At 34.2% G+C, this 24,646-nt stretch overlaps 1 protein-coding gene across 2 annotated transcripts in view; it reads right to left on the bottom strand.

The window, feature by feature from the left end:
- OVA2 (tRNA synthetase class I (I, L, M and V) family protein) overlaps positions 1-24,646 on the bottom strand; it is a 37,293-nt gene that overhangs the window by 512 nt on the left and 12,135 nt on the right. Inside the window, exons 13-21 of one of the 2 annotated variants that reach the window (XM_088859527.1) lie at positions 11,170-11,317; positions 8,498-8,629; positions 7,131-7,259; positions 5,683-5,810; positions 5,438-5,602; positions 4,970-5,095; positions 4,051-4,124; positions 1,868-2,117; positions 53-229 (exon numbers count right to left, since the gene is read on the bottom strand). In XM_088859527.1, the coding sequence (XP_088715653.1) occupies positions 53-229; positions 1,868-2,117; positions 4,051-4,124; positions 4,970-5,095; positions 5,438-5,602; positions 5,683-5,810; positions 7,131-7,259; positions 8,498-8,629; positions 11,170-11,317 (1,329 nt within the window). Of the gene's footprint in view, positions 1-52; positions 230-1,867; positions 2,118-4,050; positions 4,125-4,969; positions 5,096-5,427; positions 5,603-5,682; positions 5,811-7,130; positions 7,260-8,497; positions 8,630-11,169; positions 11,318-24,646 lie in introns of those variants that run through there. The other variant, XR_002280260.2, reaches the window with a different exon arrangement.

The following is a 24,646-nucleotide window of genomic DNA, read 5'->3' as shown; positions in this document are numbered from 1 at the left end:
ACACTTAGCATTGAAAACGTTAAAACTAGAGAGAAAATACTGCACTTTCCTGGGATGTTATAAATATCCGATGCAACCTATCTGCGTCACAGCTAGCAAAGCACATATTATACAATTTCGACGCCATGCCTTCATGGGATGTATAAAAATAAACCTTTGCATCTAAGCTTGATCCTATTGCCTTTGCAACACGAGCAGTCTCCAAAACTTTATTCACCTCTCCTCTTAACTGGTCACAAATGGATGGATTTAAGATGATAGAAAGTGTATTGAAAAATAAAAAGAGAGTATATTTTGTCCACAAAACAAACAACACACACACGTGCTCACAAATGCTTTTCATTATCACATTGCATCACAGCCATCGTTTCCAAGCATCTATGGCAGCATTGAACAGGTTTTATATTACTCAATATTATGAAGTCATGAGTGACACCCCCTCGCTAAAATAAAAGTTGCAATCATCGGATCTCCTTGTGTGGGTTGTTGCAGCCTTTCATAATCTCTTTGAATAATCTCCTAAACCGGAACAGATAGGCAGGCAGTTTCAGAAGGGTTGTAAACTTAGTGGTCACATCTGGAAACAGGAACTAGGTGAAGAGGCTAATGCGAACTCAACACTTCATTTCTGATGATATGTTACATTATTTCATTAAAATGTAACCAGAATAATATTTTTAGAAGAAACCATTTTTTTGGTCCGTTTGGTATCCATTTTAAATTTTCATCGTTAATAATTTTTGTTACATTTACGTTTGGAAAAGAAGTAAGCTACGAGGGCTGGAGAAGAAGTAAGACCTAGAACTAGATCGCAAGGAGGAGAATGGGGTCCAGTTCAACATCAGTTCTAGAGGTCGAGGAGTAGGATGTTAACTCAGAGGAAACTAAGGAGGAAGAATCATATGTCGAGGGATACAATAATAGTGATGATGATGCCTCTACATCCTCGACTTCGAATGTGGGAGATGCACATGCACATGATGTATCATCATATGACTTGTCTAATTGAGAGTTGATAGTTGATAGACTTAGAGACATTGAATGTACTGATTTTTCTTTTATTTTGTATGTCATAAGCTTTTGGCCCTTGGAGTTTAGGTTTAGGAGTTTGGATGTTATGTAACATGTACAAGTGATAGTGAAGTACTTTTTTCTCATTGGATGTTACGACTATTTGGCATTTCATGCTTTGACTTTATTTATTTAATTTAATGAATGAGATGGAACTGATTATTTCATTTTACATTTACTTGTATTACACCAGTAGATAATAGAGAACAAATTTTGTTACTCTTTATCAGCTTATCAAGTGACTTAGAAAGCCAATGTATCACAGATAACTACATACATTTATGCTTTTCCTATGCATTCTAATATTTTTATGAGGTTCTAAAATTCTCAAAATTTATTGAATGCATTGGAGGTGATGCACCCACATCGAGACCCATATAACCCACAGAGCATCGAACCCCCAACTGCATTGAGCCTGCATCCAGCATTTGATAACACTAAACAACCCAAAAAGATAACAGACTGACACCTGTATGCCTGTTCATTCCATACAGAAAGAGGCTATAAAAAATTCATGCTCCTTCAACTGTCTGATAGCCACAATAGAACATGCAGTTTTAGAAATGGTACTCCCCATGAGTGATTTAGACGCTTGTCTATAGAAACCGGTGGTGAATTTGTAATTTGTTCTAAATCAGTATTAGTTTGTTCACAGCATATTGGCTGTGAACAAAAAATCCAAATGGAACACATAATAGATTCACAGGTTAAAGATTTTGCAGTAAAACAAGATGAGGAACAGCAGAAATATCAATGAAAATATCAGTCAGTAAGATATTAAAGAATAAAAAATTACCTCAAGTAATTTTCCCCAGTAATCAACCTCCTCAGCTGGTATACCCAGCCACTGTTTATTAAGATCCGGCCAACGTGACTCAAAAACAAATTCGGCAATGGAACCATCTTGCAACATATGCTGAAAAGGCAGGTGTTGCCATACATCTTCAGCCAAATGTGGTAATATTGGAGCAATCACCCTAACAATACAGAGGAGATGTGCTGCAAGGACGGTTTGACAACTTCTTCGGTTTAGACTTGTTGTACCCCTATATCACTAACCAATCAGTAAGAACAAAACCACTGCTGAAAAACACGTATAGATGTTTATGAAGACTTTGTTACTACAAATTTAATAGTAAATGAAATATCGTAACAGGAAAGTTTGACACTGTCGATCATATTAGGGAACAGCATTTCCAGATCAACTACTTTTGTCCACCAAAACTCAAAAGAAACATTATAATCACCAAATAGGCATCAAATAGGTACCTTCTGCGAAGAGTTATATATGATTGACAAAAAGAAGATTACAATCAGAAAACATGAAATGAAAATAATCAAAAATTACTTCCCTACAGGAGTTATGTGATTAACTAGAATAAGGTCATTGTACATTACATTAAAAGAATGCTGGCATTGTAAGAGCAATTTGTACATAGTAATATGTTCAGGGCAGTGTTACATAGATACCGCCACAGGTGCCATGTATAGTAAGTCTCAAGTATCTAGGACTTCAGCCTAAAAACTAGACACAGCCCGACATGTCCGTAGAAGTAAATTTTCATTAGAATTTTCAAAAATAAAATAAATGTTGCCTGATAAAATTGTAAAATATCAATTTTTATATATCCCACCCCTAAATGATATTTTGGCATATCCTCTAACAAACATGAGATAGTATATATGATAACATATATTTGACCATATTCCATGGTTTTGTCAAAAGAGATACTTAGTGAATAGTACTATAGATAACTAGCATATTTACAATTCAATTTTTGTTCTCAATTAGTTACCTTTGACTTTTTTGGTAACTACGTGGTTTATTGTAAGTGGCTCACAAATCCTAGATAGAATACTTAAAAGTAAAAGGAAAAACTATAAACAAAAATATCATGTATTATGTTCAATGTACATATATGCGTTTTTTTTTTTATTGTATTGTTAAGTAATAACTGCTAGCTTAATATTTAAAATTATTACATATAAATATGATAGGATTATCATTTTTAACTGAAGTATAAAATTTAAAATATTTCTTTAGGAATAAATAAGTAAATCGTCGTTTAATTTTTTCAGCCATAGTTCATTGATAATTTTCTAGTTTATTATTTTGCCCAAAACAATCCCTTTTGTTTTTGCCTTCAAAATATAATAAGTGCGTCAATATTTAATCATACAAGCTTAAATAGCACAGTGATAGACTTTACTTTTTTTACCTCCAAAGGTAAGGACCAATCTTGGTAGAGACATTTTTGGTTCCCAAGACAAGACAACGCATTTTTTAAATATAGACACTCCTTGGAAAGTGTTTAATACTTCAAAATTCAAACACTCTTGTCATTTTACCCGACATGTACGAAGAAAGTTTGCAGCCTGTTTCGTGGAGTGTCAGACTGTCCGTAGGTGAACAGGAAAAGTATCTAGGTAACATAGGTTCAGGGTGCCTATTAACATTTAAGCCGGTCTCTTCAACCAAAACATAGTGTGAATGACATGCAGTCTGCAGTTGCAGAACTCAAGAACCTATAATACATGAGTTAGTTCCAATTTGCGTTAGCTCCAATTTGCGATGTTACACCTTTAGCATGTTACTTTTGCGTAAGAAAAAAAAAAACAGAGTGAATTTCATTACATGCATACAACGTTTATAAATCAAATGGTGAGAATTATAATATTTTATGGAATGGACTGAGACATGAGATTACCACCAACTTCCATCAATGATAAACCCATGCCTTTCTCTTCTCAAAACCAGAAAAGCCGAAGTTAGCTACAGTCAACTAAGTTTGTCTTAATTAGATCCAAGATGATAATAACCCTACAGTTGCATAGATAACTACTACAGTTGCATAGATAACTAAAGTTTGTCTTAATTAGATCAAAAGAAAATTGCATAGATAACTACTACAGTTGCGAGATTATAGCGAAATAAAAAGAATACCTATTCCTAAAATCTTAAATGGCAGAATTCCTTACCCAACGTAAAGTCTATCTTTGGCAACGTCAAAGTAGAAATTTGATAAATCTACAATTGCGAAGCGTTGCACAATCTGTAATCAGCCAAACAACAAGCAACCACTCACGGTTCTTTATCACAAATAAATTCGCAAAACAAAGATGGGGTGAACTTTTGCATAACTTGCAATAGAGCAAGTAAGATCTTACTTGTAACACAATGCTTGACTACCAAATTTACAAAAATCGGATTCCACTTCTCAAGGGAATAAATGAATGCAACAATGCAATACAACACAAAATAAGATCTCATTAGGTGAAGGAAAATGAATGTGATGTGAGCCTCCACTGCTATGACCCCTGGCCACAGATGGCGTACAGGGTGCATCCATGAAATAGAAAGTGGGGCATGGAAGAAGAGTAGGGTAGATTGGAAACTAGAAGGGAAGGAATGGATGATATAATAGGCTTTTGAAGGCGTAGAGGAGGAATAGCCATGGAAGTTTTTGGAGAAGTGTGAGGAAATGGACAGGAAACTCTATATCTTACATGTCGAGAAGGAGCAAGCAAAAGGGAAGTAGAGGCTAGAAAACAGGTCCCATTGCAATGTTAGTGCTGCTGCTGAGGAAACAAAGTGAGGATGTGTCAAGGTAAATGCCAAACGTGGGAATTCTTTATTTTGGTGAAAGGACAGAGGGGAGAATGTTGGCATGAAGGATAATTATTTTAGCTAGGGTACTTGATAAGGGTATGGAGGAAATCTTGCAAAGGAAAAGTGACGTTGAGGAAGGATGTCAAAAAATGCTATAGGCACCACAACTAAAATGTTTAATGAGTAGCACACTTTGGGCAAAAACAGAAGGTTTTATAAAGTCGCACCCATAAAGGAGTGTGGTTTTCTTACTATTTAAGCACAAACCTCTTCATAAATGAAGAGTACCTGGAAAATCTTGCAGAACTGATAAGTTTCATAGTGGTCTTTGATGCTGTTTACCACAGTTCCCAGATGGAATAATGCATGCTTGTCAATCATTGGAAGTTCACTATAACCAACAGAAGCCTCAGGCTACAAAAAGACACAGAGAATGGTAAGCATGTCTTAACTGTTTACACGATAATCACATAGAGAACCAAAAAATGTACACTCTAAATATTTAGAACAACTAAAACTATCATGACAACTAAGGAAACCGTACCATAATGTATTCATACAAACATGACTTTGCACTATATAGGGATCCTAGAGGCTTTTCACAGGTAGCTAAATGGATCCAAACACAGACAACAATTATGAGAAATAAAGTGAGAGAACTGTAGCATTAGTCTTTCCAATCTATCAATTTTCCACTTCCTACAATTTCACTTGTACCAAGAAAACAGATAAAATAAGTAGACAACCTGAACGTACTTTCCAATCATGCAGATTAGCCAAGAGATATCGCAAAGTTCCTCGAAGCTTTCTATATATATCTGACATCTGACGAAGAATTTGAGACCCTATCAACACGTCACCAGAATAATCTACACTTGATACCCAAAGGCGCAAGGCATCTGCTCCATATCCAGGTGCATCCTGTCAAAAGGAAAAATCCACACGTCAACCATAAAAAATAATAATAAGAATCCTTTACATCAAGAGAAATCAGATCAAACCTTGGGATTCTTCCCTCCTTCGATAACAGTTCTCGGGTCCACAACATTCCCCATGGATTTACTCATCTTAAGACCCTTCTCATCTAGTACAAAACCATGTGTTAAAACACTTCGGTAGGGAGCCTTTCCTGCACAAAGAAACTATTTGTTTGATGATTCATACCAAAACATTGAACTATCATAAGCTCCACCTGATAAAGAGCCATAAATGAAAGAAAAGTCTGAAAACATAATAATCAGCAACTGTAAACTAGGTGAAAGACCCAAAAAACAGACATTTGAAACAAAGTTTTGAATCGAAAACCCAATGGAGAAAATCCAAATTTTCTATTTCATCCCTGATTCAATTAAAAGTGTCATTGATTCTTTCATATTAACATGCTTTGAAACCCATAGTGATTCTTTGTGGCATTAAACTTAGGACTCTTCCAAGTCAACTGGGTAGTACACTCTTCCAAGTCAACTGAGCCACTACCCAGCTCTTAAACATAAGATATCTAGGGATAGAATTCAATTATTTTATTGTTCTTTTGAAAATCTTAAAAGGACACGTCTTACTTGCTTAAAAACATTCCAATTTGACTCAGGAATCACAAGTCAACCTGGACTGGACGAGGCTGAGTTCATGCTTCAGAATATTGCTTTAGTTATGTGAACCGTAAATCAATGTCAGTCTCAGCTAGTTGCTCAATTTCAAGCTTTCCTTATACTCTTCAATCCAAACAACCTCAAATGATGTTTATCAAGTAACAACATCAAGAGCAGCTGTGGGAAAAGCTCATTAAGGTTTTCCATGAGCTGCTGTTCCATATTTTCATGTGAACCTCTGAAAGAAGTCCAATTGTGGAGATCTTTTTTTTTGGATAAGTTCCAATTGTGGAGATCTGTAATACAAATAGTACAGCAAGGATATTGCTAAATCATCAGAAAAAAAAAAAAAAAATTGTCTATACTTTAGGGTTTCCATGTGTCAGGCAAGTACAAGGGTAAATAAATAACCTAACATGAAAGGGAGTGGTGATCTGTGGTTTTATGAATTGAATGGGTCCCTATTGAAAAGAAAGTGACATTATTATTATCTCTATACTTTAGGGTTTCCATGTGTCAGGTAAGTACAAGGGTACATAAATAACCTAACATGAAAGGGAGTGGTGGTCCATGGTTTTATGAATTGAATGGGTCCCTATTGGAAAGAAAGTGACATTATCATTATGCAAACAGATAACAAACATGCATAAATTACTAGTCATATGAAACATTACACATGGATGCAAATCAATAAATGATGCATCCCGAAACCCCAAACTAGCATTGGAATTCGGAAGCTCCATTGTATTCAAATAACATATCGTTAGAAAACTAGGATGTGGAAGCCTTAGCTGCAGAACTCATGTACTCCAGTAGCATCGTTATTACAAGAATTAATGCTTACAGTAATTCCACACTACCTCTAGTAGCAATACAGGTTAACAATGAACTTTGAAACCATCCTCGATGCTGATCTGATCCTTCAAGATACAAATCTGCAGGGCAGTTAAGGCCATCTCGTTTCTCCAACACAGCAGCCCACGAGGACCCTAATATTGCAAGAGCCATATGCACAATGTCACATCCGTATATTATTAATTCATTGTCAATAAGCATTTTGGCTAAGTGAAAAGGATTCTTTTTGAATTAGAGGGGACACAATGCAGAAGCAGAATAACAACATAAAATCCAGTAAAACAAAAGAATAACCACATCAACACTCAGCAATATATCATAAATAACAAAAAACGAAAAGAAATACTTATATTCAAAAGGAAAAAGAAGGATATATATAAAGCAGGCATTCTTCAAGAATCAAAATATTCTGTTTTACGTTTTAATGACACTCCCAAATTTAGGAAATTAAAAAAAAAGTTCGAAAAAGCAGTTTAACTTGTCTATCAAGGCTTGAGAACCTGGTTCTTTAGCTACCAAACCTCCTAACAAGGTGGTACTGCCATTCCAGATCCTAGTTATGGGAAGTTAGATAGCGTTCCTGCAATGGGAACTAATGTTCAAGGACCAAAGCTTGTAAGTATCAAGCTTTTGATAATAACATTTCTTAAAAGATAACCATTTAACCTCTTCTTGCAAGAAAATTATCCTCTTGACATGACTAAAGACTGTTTGAAATGACTAAAGACTGTTTGAAATCACAATTGTTAAGAACTATCAAAGTTACCTCCAAAATAGATTATTTCACACATATAACATAATTTTTAATTCTAAATAAAGAACCATAAACAAAGTCAATATATGCGTGTGTGTGCTCTATCCAACATATGTTGTAAAAAAAGACATCAATGGATTGTTTTAAATCTCAGTGACCCATGTCTAACTCCCCCAAGCTACTTGGACCAAGCAGGGGTGCCACGTCCAGTTTGAAAACCTCAAGACTTGCCCGAGTATCACCAGGTTGGGTACCCTAGTTCAATATTTTTTCTCAGAGACTCAATTGAGTCTTTGTGAGACTCGGGCTCATGACCTTGGTGAGTCCTGATTGAGTCCAAATTGTAAATCACTGCATGAAAGTATACAATTCACTTAGTACTAAAATTCAACACAAAGTATGACATTCTGCATGAATTTCAACAATTTATGTAAGTGGTCTATAGTCAACTTTAACGTGAATAAACCAGATTTGTATAGTGTGATGTCCAAAAGCATAGCAGTTGCCTATCAAAAAATTTAAAGAATTCCAAGAACATAATTGCAGCATGTGACACCATCATAACGAAAATTCTCAAAGTGGGTGGCATGTGACAAAAGTAGTAGCAGAAAGACACACCAGAGTCAAACCAAACATCCATTGTATCTGTTCCTTTTTGGTAATCAGCAGCCACTTTGTGATATGCCTCTGGAAGTAGTTCCTCTGTAGTCATGTACCACCAAGCATCACTACCCTTTTCCAATATGATAGCTGCAGTGTAAGAAAAACCCTTCATTAATGACACAGAAATAGGATACCAGTTTTGAAACATCTAAAAAGTCATGTAAAAGAACAAACTCTGGATATCTGGCCTTTTAGCCGTGTGGTTAGGTCAAAAGGGGTACAACATTATGGTCTAAAGTTCGAATTCTAATTTACCCACCCGATAAGATTCAGAACTAGAATTACAGTGCTTCCAGATAAACAAACTCTATGAGACAGTTACTTGCCCAGATCAGTAGATCAGAGAATAGCGGAAATTTGCTTTTCAAGAATCAAAACATAGACAGTTACAAACTTAAAGAAACATTCAGTTATCTTAATGTGAATCAAAAAAAAAAAAGGAAGAAAAAACACCAAGATATTCCTGGCATTGACAGAACATATTCCAAACCAACTAGTTTAATATGCGAAGCACAAAGAAAACAACTAGGGGGCACAGAACATGACTCCCAAGAAATCATGATGCACTCCTAGTACAGATCGGGATTCCAAAATATAGAAATCAAGATCCCTTTCCAGGAGGGCAGGAGCAAGATCCCCGAGCAGGATTGCCACCTATTTGGAAGATCCTGTAACAGTGGCATTAACAGAGTAAGAGGCATGCTCTCTGCTAGCAATATGAATAACCAAATTTAATCATCACATAGAAAATTCAAACTTTATTTTTTTGCTAAACTGAAACTGAAACCTCAAATAAGTAAAATCAATAAGCTTAATAGCAGAGGGAACAACGTAACTTGCTACAAATGCTCCTTTCCTTATTCCTTGGTGAGAGCCAGTCTCACCCTCCCTAAGTTCCCAGCCCCATGATGTCCATGATGTTTTCAATTTTTTAAAACAAGGACCTCAGCTCGGACTTATTAGGGTCAGGAGCCTGAGTCATCCACTGATTCAGCCAAGTCAGCATTCAGTCTAGGACAAGTCTCTGGATATTTTACAAGGGGGGACCAGGACTTGGTGAGACTCACCAGAGTTTCAATCTTTTTTATCCAGACCCACCCTGTCAAGTCCTTGTGATTGAAGCAAGTCCAAGTCACCATTTTTTTAAAGACTAGATGCTTCCATTGTCTTTCCCGGTAACTACGTGAGCACAAATCAAACACATAAACAACAAAACTCCACAACAAGGAACTAACTTTGTGCACAAACTGAAACATGTAAAAAAGCATCAACCTGTGTACAGCAGGATTCAGGACCGATCTCGCACGAGAGCAGGACATAAATCCGCTCTTCATGAGTTATTTAAGAGATGGATGGGGTCATGTGGAATTCCGACCCAAAGGTGACCGGATCTCTACCAAGAGATCAGATCCTCTTTAGGTCGTCGGCAATACCAGCTTGTAAATCTTATCAAAGTTCGGAAATCAATGAGAAAACTCAAAAAATGAATAAACAACGCATATACTACCCTAAACATGCATAAACTTTTAAAAATATATGAAGGAAATAAGCTAAATGCAGAGAAATAAAACTTACAACCAGCCAGGTCTTCCGGCCCGGCACCCAAAGTAGGAGGCCTCGATCAGAGGTTATGTTGATTGAAAGAACACCCTTTTGCTGAAATGAATGACTAGATCTTGAACTTTGAATATATGAGTTAAACGACTTATGAAAGTCTACGGTTTTTTATGCTCTAAGTGATAAAGAAAGGATGGTTTTCTTCTCTGGAATGGGTGGCCATGGCTGCCGGGATTTTTGGGTTTGTAAGCTAAGGTCAAGGTTTTCTACAGACTAGTGTTAGGGTTAGGCAATTATGGTTTCCTCTCAAAAATGTATCGGTTCCGCTGTAGGGGTTGAAATTGAAGGTTTTTATAGACAAAAATGACCTAGAAATGTGGAAGGCGGTTGTCTGGACCTAGAGTTCATAGTTGTTCGCTCCACAACTTCCGGTGCAAATCCGATGACTTTCGCATCGTGAATCCCGGCGAGACCGGCTACCAACCTAGTTCCGCATAAATTTCTTCGGGATTTTGATCTTGATGGTTAATACTTGCCAATATGATCCAAAGTTACGCGGTTTTGCATTTCTCATCATGTCACCCTTCCATATTGTTCATAAACTTCCCATTTTTGGTCTCCTAAAAATGGGTTTTTCCTGGGATCTTAGGTAATCTAAGGGGTATTCTAGGCTGGATTATCTTCTGGACATAACTATGGTTTAGTGTGCCCTATGGTGTGCTTAGGCTGGTGTGGTCCCTAGGGCTAATCTAAGGCTTCTACTATGTATTTGAGGGCTATTTCCCATGCTTTGAGACATAGAATAAAAGAAAATGTCAATTCCAAAAATGGGGTGTCTACACAACCTAATATATATATACATCACAATGCTTCTCAACATTTGAAATGGATGGTATCCTTCTCAATATCTCATGCAGATGGAAGCCATCCATTTATCACTATAATAAAACTAAGCTCAATCTAGAACACTATTTTAAAGTTACAACTAAACCTAAAGTGCAAAACATCACAAGTTATGATCATGATAAGCCACAATACCAAAATAAGGCTTCAGTATACCAACTACTTACACTTAATATGGTCAATGGTTTCTTTATTCATCAGTGGTTCCCTCGATTGTACATGATAGAAACAAGGAATAGGCACACCCCATGATCTTTGCCGTGAAATACACCAATCAGCCCGCGTGGATGCCATTGCAGCAATTCTATTTTTCCCCTGTGCAATATTAAATATATTCGCAATCAGCTATGAAAGCACTCAAAAGTATGGAAATAAGACAAAAATGAGCAACAAGTCAAGACAGCTCTCAGCTATATCTGTGGAGATGAAAACATTCTAAATTATACGAGCAATGAAAAGATCACATATGATATGCATCATTATGCACTAGATATATTGCCAAATTATTATGTTTATAGTATGAGATATATTAATCATTTTGCAAACTTAAGAAAAAGGATGGTACCATAGAAAATAGACACTTCTCTTCCAGGTGCATGTACTTGTGGGTGTGTCAACATCAACAACCACATACAGCAGTGGTTGTTTGTGCTAGTAATGAAAAATGGAGAAAGCTAGCCAGATTCCCAGCGGAATACAGATTCACATCAACACAGGTCTTCACTCTGCATTTATTTATGCTCATGAATGTTTTCAGCAGTTCGATGAATTTTTTTGAAGATGATGTATCATAATATGAGCCTAGGACAACACCATCGATCAAGTTACCGGCTCTAAAAGGGGTAGGAGAAGGCCCTAAAGGACATGGATGAAAGTAGTGAAAATAGATATGGTGATTTATGGTCTGATTGAGGGTATAGCCCTTGATAGAGAGGAAAGGCAGAATAGGATTCATATAGCCAACCCTAGATAGTTGGGATAAGGCTCGGATGATGATGATGATGTGTCATAACATGAGCATACACATACATAGGACCCACATTGTAGTTCAATATGGAGAGTACCATGGGACCGAAGCCCATAAAAACTAGATCAAATCCTGAAATATGAAGCCCAAGACTGTCAGATCAATGGATTGGATCTACATTGCAGAAACCACACATTCAACTGATTTTCATCTATTTCATATTTTAAGTTTATGTTTAAGATAAAAAAATATCAAATTATCGATAAATCACTGTTGTAGTATCATAAACCTGTAAAAGCTATAGTCCCAACAAAATCTGTAACTCGTTGCAGCATGTAAACCTAGATTCTACAGTGACCCCGATCAAACCGATCAATTTTAACTTCATAGAAGAAAGAAACTAGAAAAAGTTAAGTCCCATATCAGTCTACATTCAAGTTCTGCTCCTCTCATCAAAGGCAAGAAAAAGCATCAATTAGATGATGTTTCATGCGGAATAATTCATCAACATTTAAGCATGTCAGTCACCATGTATTATCAAGGCAAATAAATTCAGGTTAAATCATTTCCAATCTATCCATGAAATATCTACAAACTTCAACTCAAGTAACAGATCTTAATCTTCCTAGTTGGGTCCTCACTCAACAAATCTACTAATACTCAACTAGGCCCAGGCGTACTTCTGATAGCAATGAAGATACTCTTGAAAATTCATTTTTCCAAAGAAATGCAAAAAGGAGGAACTACTGGAGATTAAAAGCCAGGAATCGGCATAAACATACCAGGGTCCTGAGCCTGTGTCAGAAGCTCACTTGGTCAAGTCTCAACAGAAAATACATAAAATCCAGTGACCCAGGTGAATCCAAGAGTAACTATTTTTTAACACAGGAAAATATCCTCATAAAACAATGAAAAATTACAATATACCCTTCCTAACTCCCTAAATTTAGGCACGTCATGGACAACAATCAAATGTCCAAAACAAAATGGAAATAACATAATACACAGGTGCACAACACGAATCCCCCACAGTAAAGTGGACACATACACAATAAGTTAGCCACCTGATTATGAAATACTTACAAATAATAGAAGGCAACAGAAACAGTTTCAAATTATAGAAGGCAACCGAGACTCATACATATAAACAATTTGAACAAGGTGCAGCACTGTCGAGCATAATACTTGAGAAACCAAAATACATGCTCTAAACAGGGATTGCCATCATCATCATCATAATAATAATAATTATAATATTATTATTACTACTACTACTACTACTACTGCTACTACTACTAATATTACTACTAATACTCCTACTGTTGTTGTTTTTAGGCCATCATATTCACTATGGTACAATCATACCAATTGAAAGATCTATTCAATTTGCTGATAAGTTTCCTGATATTATTCTAGACAAAACAGAATTACAAAGATTTTTAGGATGTTTAAATTACATAGTAGACTTTTATGAGAATTTAGCGATAGATGCTAGACCTTTATATGAAAGACTAAAAAAGAATCCTCCTAGGTGGACGGATGAACATACTCAGGCTGTAAAGAAAATAAAACTCAAGGCTAAAGAATTACCTTGTTTAAATTTAGCCAATCCTAATGCTTTTAAAATCATAGAATGTGATGCTTCTGAATTAAGTCTAGGTGGTATCTTAAAACAACGTCTTCATTCTACAGAACAATTAGTACGTTACACTTCTAAAACTTGGAACTCTACTCAACAAAATTATTCGACTGTTAAAAAAAAAATACTTTCGATTGTTCATTGTGTTACTAAATTTCAAAGTGATATTCTTAATACTCATTTTCTTATTAGAACAAATTGCAAAGCCGCCACTGATATTCTCACTAAGGATGTGCAAAACCTTGTCTCTAAGCAAATCTTTGCTCGATGGCAAGCGATCTTATCATCCTTTGATTTTTCCATTGAACACCTGAAAGGTGCTACTAACCATCTCCCTGATTTTCTTACTCGTGAATTTTTGCAGGGGGGGCAACACTGATCATTTTGATCCACCAGCTCTGTCTTTTCCACTAACTCTGTTTTATGCAAATATGAATACCAATAAAAATAGTAATACTTCTACTTCTGAACAAAGGGGAAAAGCCCTTTTGAAAACCTCGTTGGATATCATTCCAGCAAATATTACCCAATCACCAATAAGAATGGAACCTGCTTTGTCACCGAGTAATAGTCCCATTTCTTATTCCCCAAATATCAACTACCCAGCTTATTCAAGCCAACCTCCAGCTCCAATTTTTCAGATATCTACACCCACACCAAAAAAACCAACTTTACCGGGAAAATCTCAATATCTTGAAACCTACTTTGTTGTTGATGCAATCATTGAAACAAAACATGTGTTTGAAAACCCAAATACTGTTGCCAAGTACTACTTGTGCAATAACCTCTGTCTATCTGTTGGTAACAAAACAAAGGAATGGTATGAAATGATTCTGTTAGAAACTGAATCCATTTCCTCAATACATTATGATCAGAAGAATTAAAAAATAATAGCTTATTCAAAATTGCAAATAAGAAAGGTATATCTTTTGAAGATTGGGGATCAGACCCTTCCAAAGCAAAGAGATTATATTCCCCAGAATTCCCAAATAAATATTACAGACACGCTGATTACATTGATGCCTGGCATAAGATATTGACACTCCAAAACCCATATAATTCGCACACTTGGCTCATACAGTTCGAAACACCTGTGACTACTCCATTTCCAAACTGGTTCCGTAATTGATTTGCGACATGGGGATCTTTAACCCAAATACTACCTGAACCTTCGCAACTTTTTCAAAATCGTTTTATTGAATACAATGGGAGTGATCCCAATATAGATTATCATTTATATTTAATTGCAATGTATCAGATACCATGGATTGTTAAATAGAATTTTGTGATATCCCCAAATATTACCAATAATTTTAAATATATTTCATGTTTAGGCAAACAAATTGGCATCAAATGGTGGGACGTCTTTGTCTACCAAAATATTGAACCAGACTATATTCAACTGAAACAAATCCCTTTAGCTTATAACTCACACTCATACTCTAACCCAAATAGTCTGGCAGAATATATTACCATGATGAAAAAACAAAATCCTAAAGCCACTAAGGAAGAATTAGAAAAACAATTAATGAACATGTTTGAAGAAGAGGCAGAAACTGCCCAAGTTCATGATACATCTGGCACAACCAGCATTCCTGAAATAGAAGTACCTCCTGATACACCAGACCAATCAGGGCATGGAATGTCCCAGAAGCATACTCTGTATTAACCTACCCAATCTCAAATGTACATAGCGAAAATTCTCCCTTATCTCTAATAGTATAACTAAAAGCAAAGCAGATGTGACCCAGATGTGACCCAAAGCTAAGATGCTCTAGCCACCAACAATCTACAGTAAAGATGCTCGAACCACGGACAAAGCCACCTGTCTCCACTAACATCAGAAAGATTCCACCTGTCTCCACGATCACCCAATAGATGCTCCAACCATCTCATCAACCTGCCTTTCACAACCAAAGGAAGATTCCCGAAGATAAGGACGAATGATCCTCTACAATCATGACCAACCACGTGTCAACCACTTGGCACCCACCTATATCTCTTCTCTATAAATAGAAGAAACCTCCTCAGTTCAAGACAGGGAAAATTCAGAGATCAGCTTCTCTTCTCAGAGATCAGCCTCTCTTCTCATCTCTTCCCATTTCTCTTCTTCTCTTCAAAAAAACTGTCTGTGTGATTGTAACGTCAAAACCTCACCAGATTATTACCCAGACGAGTGGAAACTATTTTGCAGTTACTGTATCTGCACTCTGTAAGTTTTGTTTTATAAGTCGTTTTGATTTTTATAGTTGATGTATATGAGTTTGTAACAGTTAGTTAAATTTGAGCTTGTAACAGTTAGTTAAATTTGAGTTTGTAACAGTTAGTTAAGTTTCAGTTTGTAACAGTTAGTTAAGTTTGAGTTTGTAACAGTTAGTTAAGTTTGAGTTCAGGTTTGTTACAGATAATTGTTGTTACTCTTTTCATAAGATTGTAATAAACAGTTGTTATGATAATACGTACAGTACTTAGCATAAAGCTTTATCAAACTACGTATTATACCTGGATTACTATTGATATTACTCCTGTATCTCTCTTACTCATCTTAATTATAGGTTTATATTTTGGTTATTTGCGCATGATTTAGGGCTATAATCGGACTATTCTAAAAAGGTAGATCTTGCGGCGAAATTGGTATCCAAGCCAGACCACACCTTCTTTAAATAGTATCCAACAGAGTAATACTACTTGGATTACTACTTTAGGAGATAGAAACCTAATTAAATTCCCCCATTAAAGAAAGTTGGTCCGAGAGTTGAGGCCAGAAAGCACCCAGTCGAGAGATCGTTAAGGCAAGGAGAGCCGATGAGGTCAAAAAGACGTAAGAGGTAGCTAAAAGAGCACTCATTCGCAACCTAATAATGGAGAATTTCATTAAGAATCTGTCAAATAAAGCATTACCCCAAACTAGTAATACTCTAAGGATCAAAAATAAAGAAGAAATAGTTATCGATAACATCGAGAACCAAATACAAAACTGGAATTTACCTAAAGTCCCTATAAGTGATATTTATAAAAAAGGAACGTTTGAATTCAAAATAGGTTATGCTATTAAAACAGTAGAACAAACTTTGTCTGTAACAAGTACACAAGAAGACTTCCAGTTGTTAACCAATAAAATAATACAATCTCATAAAGATAAAAGTTATAACTATCTTCATATAGGTTTAACCAGGTTAGGACTCAATAACTCAATATTAGTATGTCTAAGAGATACTAGACATAATAAATTTAATGATTCCCTATTAAGTATGGTAGAATCTAGTCTATGTAGTGGTCCAGTATATTTTAATTGCTCCCCTAATTATTCTATATCTTTAGAGAATTGACCCTAAACTTAAAAACCTAAAAACCCAAGGTTTTGATATGATCCTAAGATCCCAAAATATAGCCATAGTATATCGAATATATTATAAAGTTATGACCACATTATGCCCCAATGTTTTACAACATGATACAAGAGGAAAAACAGTATTCTTCCAAACCAATATTGAGACATCTAATACTATCATACCAGAAACCATAGAATGGTCAGAAATTATCCTACCTGAATCTTGGTCAATCTATAATGAAAACCATCAATACCAAGCCCCAATAGTAAATATTATTCCTGATAAAATTATAGAAAATGCTAATGGTAAAATAGAAATCCCCTTTGGGTCACATCTGCTTTGCTTTGAGTCACATCTGCTTTGCTTTTAGTAATACTATTAGAGATAAGGGAGAATTTTCAGTATGTAAATTTGAGATTGGGTAGGTTAATACAGAGTATGCTTCTTGGACATTCCATGCCCTGATTGGTCTGGTGTATCAGAAGGTACTACTATTTCAGGAGTGTTGGTTGTGCCAGATGTATCATGAACTTGGGCAGTTTCTGCCTCTTCTTCAAACATTTTCATTAATTGTTTTTCTAATTCTTCTTTTGTGGCTTTAGGATTTTGTTTTTCCATCATGGTAATATATTCTGCAAGACTATTTGGGTTAGAGTATGAGTGTGAGTCATAAGCTAAAGGGATTTGTTTTAGTTGAATATTGTTTGGTTCAATATTTTGGTAGACAAAGACGTCCCACCATTTGATGCCAATTTGTTTGCCTAAACATGGAATATATTCAAAATTATTGGTAATAATTAGGAATATCACAAAATTCCATTTAACAATCCATGGTATCTGATACATTGCAATAAAATATACATGGTAATCTATATTGGGATCACTCCCATTGTATTCAATAAAACGATTTTGAGAAAGTTGCGAAGGTTCAGGTAGTATTTGGGTTAAAGATCCCCATGTCGCAAACCAATTACGGAACCAGTTTGGAAATGGAGTAGTCACAGGTGTTTCGAACTGTATGAGCCAAGTGTGCGAATTATATGGGTTTTGGAGTGTAAATATCTTATACCAGGCATCAATGTAATCAGCGTGTCTGTAATATTTATTTGGGAATTCTGGGGAATATAATCTCTTTGCTTTGAAAGGGTCTGATCCCCAATCTTCAAAATATATACCTTTCTTATTTGCAATTTTGAATAAGCTATTATTTTTTAATTCTTCTGATTATAATGTACCGAGGAAATGGATTCAGTTTCTAACAGAAACATTTCATACCATTCCCTTGTTTTGTTACCAACAGATGGACAGAGGTTATTGCACAAGTAGTACTTGGCAACAGTATTTGGGTTTTCAAACACATGTTTTGTTTCAATGATTGCATCAACAACAAAGTAGGTTACGAGATATTGAGATTTTCCTGGTAAAGTTGGTTTCTTTGGTGTGGGTATAGATATCTGAAAAACTGGAACTGGAGGAGAAGCTGGAGGTTGGCTTGAATAAGCTGGGTAGTTGATATTTGGGGAATAAGAAATGGGACTATTACTCGGTGACAAACCAGGTTCTGTTCTTATTGGTGATTGGGTAATATTTGCTGGAATGATATCCAACGAGGTTTCCATAGGGGCTTTTCCCCTTTGTTCAGAAGTAGAAGTATTACTATTTTTATTGGCATTCATATTTGCATAAAACAGAGTTAGTGGAAAAGACAGTGCTGGTGCATCAAAATGATCAGTGTTGCCCCCTGCAAAAATTCACGAGTAAGAAAATCAGGGAGATAGTTAGTAGCACCTTTCAGGTGTTCAATGGAAAAATCAAAGGATGATAAGATCGCTTGCCATCGAGCAAAGATTTGCTTAGAGACAAGGTTTTGCACATCCTTAGTGAGAACATCAGTGGCGGCTTTGCAATCTGTTCTAATAAGAAAATGAGTATTAAGAATATCACTTTGAAATTTAGTAACACAATGAACAATCGAAAGTATTTCTTTTTTAACAGTCGAATAATTTTGTTGAGTAGAGTTCCAAGCTTTAGAAGTGTAACGTACTAATTGTTCTGTAGAATGAAGACGTTGTTTTAAGATACCATCTAAGCTTAATTCAGAAGCATCACATTCTATGATTTTAAAAGCATTAGGATTGGCTAAATTTAAACAAGATAATTCTTTAGCCTTGAGTTTTATTTTCTTTACAGCCTGAGTATGTTCATCTGTCCACCTAGGAGGATTCTTTTTGAGTCTTTCATATAAAGGTCTAGCATCTATCGCTAAATTCTCATAAAGGTCTACTATGTAATTTAAACATCCTAAAAATCTTTGTAATTCTGTTTTGTCTAGAATAATATCAGGAAACTTATCAGCAAGTTGAATAGATCTTTCAATTGGTATGATTGTACCATAATGAATATGATGGCTTAAAAAGCTTACTTTTGTTTGAAAAAGATTTATCTTTTTAGCAGATACTACTAAGCCTGCATGTTTTATTGCATGGATAAATGTATGAATATGTTTACAATGTTGGTCTATAGTATCAGAGAGTACTAAAACATCATCGATATAAACAATCATAAATTTATAATATGGATTAAACACTTCATTCATTATTTTTTTAAATTCTGATGGAGCATTTTTTAGTCCAAATGGCAAAACATTCCATTCGTATTGTCCAAATAGAACATTGAATGCAGTTTTATATTTATCCTCTTCCTTTATTTGTATTTGCAGATATCCTGATTTTAAGTCGAATTTAGAAAAGATTGTAGCAGTAGCAAGTCTATCTAATAAGTCTTTTTTATTAGGTATTGGATATCTTATCCATTGTAGAACTTTATTTAAAGGTTTATAATTTATTACTAACCTTGGTACCCCTCTCTCTTTTTCAACATTTTTATTTACATAAAAAGCAGCACAGCTCCAAGGAGATGCACTTTACCTGATTAGGTGTTTTCTTTGTAATTCATCAATTTCTTTTTTACAAAATTCTAATAGGGTTGTATTCATTTGTACAGGCCTAACCTTTATAAGAATTTTAGTTTCTTCAAATCCTTTTTCATAAGGTAATCCTACTATATGTTTCTTTCTTTCCTAGAATGCATTTGGAAGGTCACTGCAGATTTCTGTTTCTATCTGGGTTCTAAAGTTATTTATTTTTGTTATTATTTCAGGTTTTTCCAAGTTTGTTTCTATTTGTTTATATTTAATTTCTATTTTAAGGGAACATAAAAACTTTTCTTTATTGTCTATTTTATCTTTGACTCTATTGATTTCTTTGAGCTTTGGTTTTTCTAAAAATTCAAACTTGATTGTTTGTCCTTTTCTAGTTGTTTCGAGACCTGTATTATTAATTGTTATGGGGTAAAGTAATGTTAGGAATGGGATTCCAAGTATTACTGCCTGACTTAAATTTTTTACCATAATAAAAGGTGTTGGAAAACAGTGTCCATTATTGCATACCATGGCACTTGATAATTTATATTTAATAAATAACCTACTACCATCAGCAGTATTACGTATTTGTGTGGTTTTATCGAAATATTTAGATGGGACTAAACCTTCATTAATACAATTTAAATCTGCACCAGAATCTACCAAAGCTAATGTTTGAAAACTATATTCCTCTTGGATAACAATTTTTACTAATATAAACCATTTTTGTGAAATAATTTTGTTTACTAAATTTACAGATATATTATCTTCAACTTCTTTTGTTCCTGAAGTTTCTAGTTCTATATGGTTAGTATCTACTAGTTGATCAAATTCAATTTCATCTGTATCAGTTATGGTTCCAGATATATCATTTTGTAATTCTAATATTTTGATTCTAGTCTTTAGTTGTCCTACTTCTGTTTTTATCTCATTGACTTCTTTTTTCAATTCAAATATTGTGGGTTCTCTTTGGAGTATATCTTTTTTATTAATTCATTTGAGTATTTCAGCAAAATTATAATCTTCTGGGGGTTTGAGTAAAGGAATTGGTTTATTTTTTACTTTTGTTAGTGTAATAAATTGGGTAATGATTTCTCTTTTTTCTTCTGGATCATTTATTTTTTTGATGAGGTCTAAAATTAATGTATCTTCTTTAGATAACATATTACAAGAACATTGTTCCATGTTTTGTTCAGATTCAGATTGTTTTGTGGAGGACATAAAATATTCATCTTCTATTTGGCCTAATAAAGAAGTATCAGTAAAAGTTTCAGAAGAGTTATCATCATATATTTGTATAATATCATATAGCTTATTTTTAATTGATTCTTCTAAGATTATTGCGTCAATTTTCTTTTTTACTTTACATTGGCTTTTATAATGGCCAACTTTTCCGCATGTATAGCATACCGGTAATTTTTTTCTACCTTTATGATATTTATATTTTGGAGAAAATCTTTTTATAAATTTTTCTTTTTTATATTTTTTATAAGATTTTTTGTCCCCCCTTTCTAACTTATGTCTTTTCTTTTCATGAAATTTATCTTTAGATTTTTCTATATGATATCCAAATTGTTCACAAAAGTCTCCTAATTCCTTTTTACCAGTCATTTTCTGTTTATCTAATTGCTTCTTTAATTTTATATCAATGCATAAGGCTAATCCTTCTGCACCTATTTCTGCAAATAATTCTCCTAATGTATAAACAGAATATGGTATGATTCCTCCATTCTTATTTTTTAATCTAGTGTTTACTTTCTCAGCAAATAAATGTGGTAATCCAGCAACAAATTTTTCTTTCCAATGATCCTGTTAGCTATCTTCTCTAGTTAATAGTCTGAAAAAGAAAACATCTTTGTACCATTTATAGTGGGATAGGGTTGGACATCGCAAATTAGATAATAAATCTTCAGATCGAGCTTCAAGTAAGGTTGTACTTCCAACAAAATGAAGTGTGATGGTGTAAATGAGAGTATTAACATCACTTTCGAAATATAAAACATCTTGATTATGTTCATTTTTAGTAGTCCATTGACGAGTATTATTAAGAATTTGTTGTTTGGTATTTTCAGATAAGTGGAAGTCCCACCAACCTCGAAGCCATCCTGTGAAGCCCCAGACAATGGCTTTGGCAACTTCTTGATCATGGTTGCCTACCATTTTACATGCAGAAGCATACATGGTCATATGTTTCATGGTGTCTAACATCTGTTGTTCAGACAGTCCATCTATATTCTAATTTACTATTGATCTGCCGGAATAAGAAATATTCTCGGCTACTAAGTCTTCTTCGAATTGTATATCTACAGGAGTAGGTCTATGATGATAAGGTCTAGCTGTTAATGGTTTCCATGATTTTCCATATGTTATTCTTTGGATGTTATTGTTGGCTTGACTATGACTATTTTCAGTAAAGGCTTCTTCCATATTTTCTATTGTGTCAGCTATTATAGGTGTCTCCTCTTGCAAGGTTAATGTAGATGATTCAGGGATATCTTTGCTTTTTTGTTTTTTCTCTTGAATCTCTAATTGAGATAATTTTGATATTAACTGATCCATTCAAGTCTTATTATCTTCTCCAAGTTTAAATTTTTCTTTGTCAAGTGATGGAGGTGGTTTAAATAAGACATTTTTTTGGGTTTCTTGTATAGGTACCGGTCTTAACATATTTTCAATTCTGGAAGCCTGCCTTCCTAATGATTGCATATATAGATTGGTGTAATTATTTTGTTCTATCACATGTGGAATTAATTTAGCTTTTTGTTGTACTATTTCTCCTGCAGTCATTTTATATGGTGTAGCTTTTGTTTCTAATTTTAAGTCTGGATTTGATCCTTTTATAACAATACTTTTTTCAGGAGGATGGATACTAGTTAATGTATTCCCATCTATTGTATCATATGAACTATATTGACTTTGTAGTGTATTTACTTCAAAATTAGGAATATGAATTTTCTTCTCCTTACATATTTCTCTAAACCATACAAAAAATCCTTTATTATAATGTTCTCTTTTTCGTGCCTTGTTATATTTTATATGGAATAATTCTACTAATCTGGGTTGAAAATTTTTTTATACCAAGTTCTAATTGCCTTATTTTCTTCAGACAAATAATCCTATCCAATAAATTGTTTATTAAGCCATTTCTCTTCTTGAAGAGTTAAAACTAGAAAATCCATTTTTGAGTCAGTTAAATCTGATTCAGATTTTTGTGCTGACTTATATTGATTACTCTGTTGCATACTATTTAAAGCAGAAGTTGTGGTCTGGCTCTGACACCAATTTCGCCGCAAGATCTACCTTTCTAGAATAGTCCTATTATAGCCCTAAATCATGCGCAAATAACCAAAATATAAACCTCTAATTAAGATGAGTAAGAGAGATACAGGAGTAATATCAATAGTAATCCAGGTATAATAGGTAGTTTGATAAAGCTTTATGCTAAGTACTGTATGTATTATCATAACAATTGTTTATTACAATCTTATGAAAAGAGTAACAACAATTATCTGTAACAAACCTAAACTCAAACTTAACTAATTGTTACAAACTCAAACAAATTAATAAAAAGATTTACTCTAAAGAGAACCCACAATATCTGAATTGAAAACAGAAGTAAATGAGATAAAAACAGAAGTAGGACAACTAAGACTAGAATCAAAATATTAGAATTATAAAATGATATATCAAGAACCATAACTGATACAGATGAAATTGAATTTGATCAACTAGTAGATACTAACCATATAGAACTAGAAACTTCAAGAACAAAAGAAGTTGAAGATAATATATCTGTAAATTTAGTAAACAAAATTATTTCACAAAAATAGTTTATATTAGTAAAAATTGTTATCCAAGAGGAATATAGTTTTCAAACATTAGCTTTGGTAGATTCTGATGCAGATTTAAATTGTATTAATGAAGGTTTAGTCCCATCCAAATATTTCGATAAAACCACACAAATACTTAATACTGCTGATGGTAGTAGATTATTTATTAAATATAAATTATCAAGTGCCATGGTATGCAATAATGGACACTGTTTTCCAACACCTTTTATTATGGTAAAAAATTTAAGTCAGGCAGTAATACTTGGAATCCCATTCCTAACATTACTTTACCCCATAACAATTAATAATACAGGTCTCGAAACAACTAGAAAAGGACAAACAATCAAGTTTGAATTTTTAGAAAAACCAAAGCTCAAAGAAATCAATAGAGTCAAAGATAAAATAGACAATAAAGAAAAGTTTTTATGTTCCCTTAAAATAGAAATTAAATATAAACAAATAAAACAGACTTGGAAAAACCTGAAATAATAACAAAAATAAATAACCTTAGAACCCAGATAGAAACAGAAATCTGCAGTGACCTTCCAAATGCATTCTGGGAAAGAAAGAAACATATAGTAGGATTACCTTAGAAACATATAGTAGGATTACCTTATGAAAAAGGATTTGAAGAAACTAAAATTCCTACAAAGGCTAGATCTGTACAAATGAATACAACCCTATTAGAATTTTGTAAAAAAGAAATTGATGAATTACAAAGAAAACACCTAATCAGATCAAGTGCATCTCCTTAGAGCTGTGCTGCTTTTTATGTAAATAAAAATGCTGAAAAAGAGAGAGGGGTACCAAGGTTAGTAATAAATTATAAACTTTTAAATAAAGTTTTACAATGGATAAGATATCCAATACCTAATAAAAAAGACTTATTAGATAGACTTGCTACTGCTACAATCTTTTCTAAATTCGACTTAAAATCAGGATATTGGCAAATACAA

The sequence above is a fragment of the Amborella trichopoda genome, chromosome 2 (genome assembly GCF_054954075.1).
Source record: "Amborella trichopoda isolate Santa Cruz 75 chromosome 2, AtrichopodaSantaCruz75HAP2 v2.0, whole genome shotgun sequence".
Lineage (NCBI taxonomy): Eukaryota > Viridiplantae > Streptophyta > Magnoliopsida > Amborellales > Amborellaceae > Amborella > Amborella trichopoda.
This window is presented reverse-complemented; position numbering and strand designations above follow the sequence as displayed.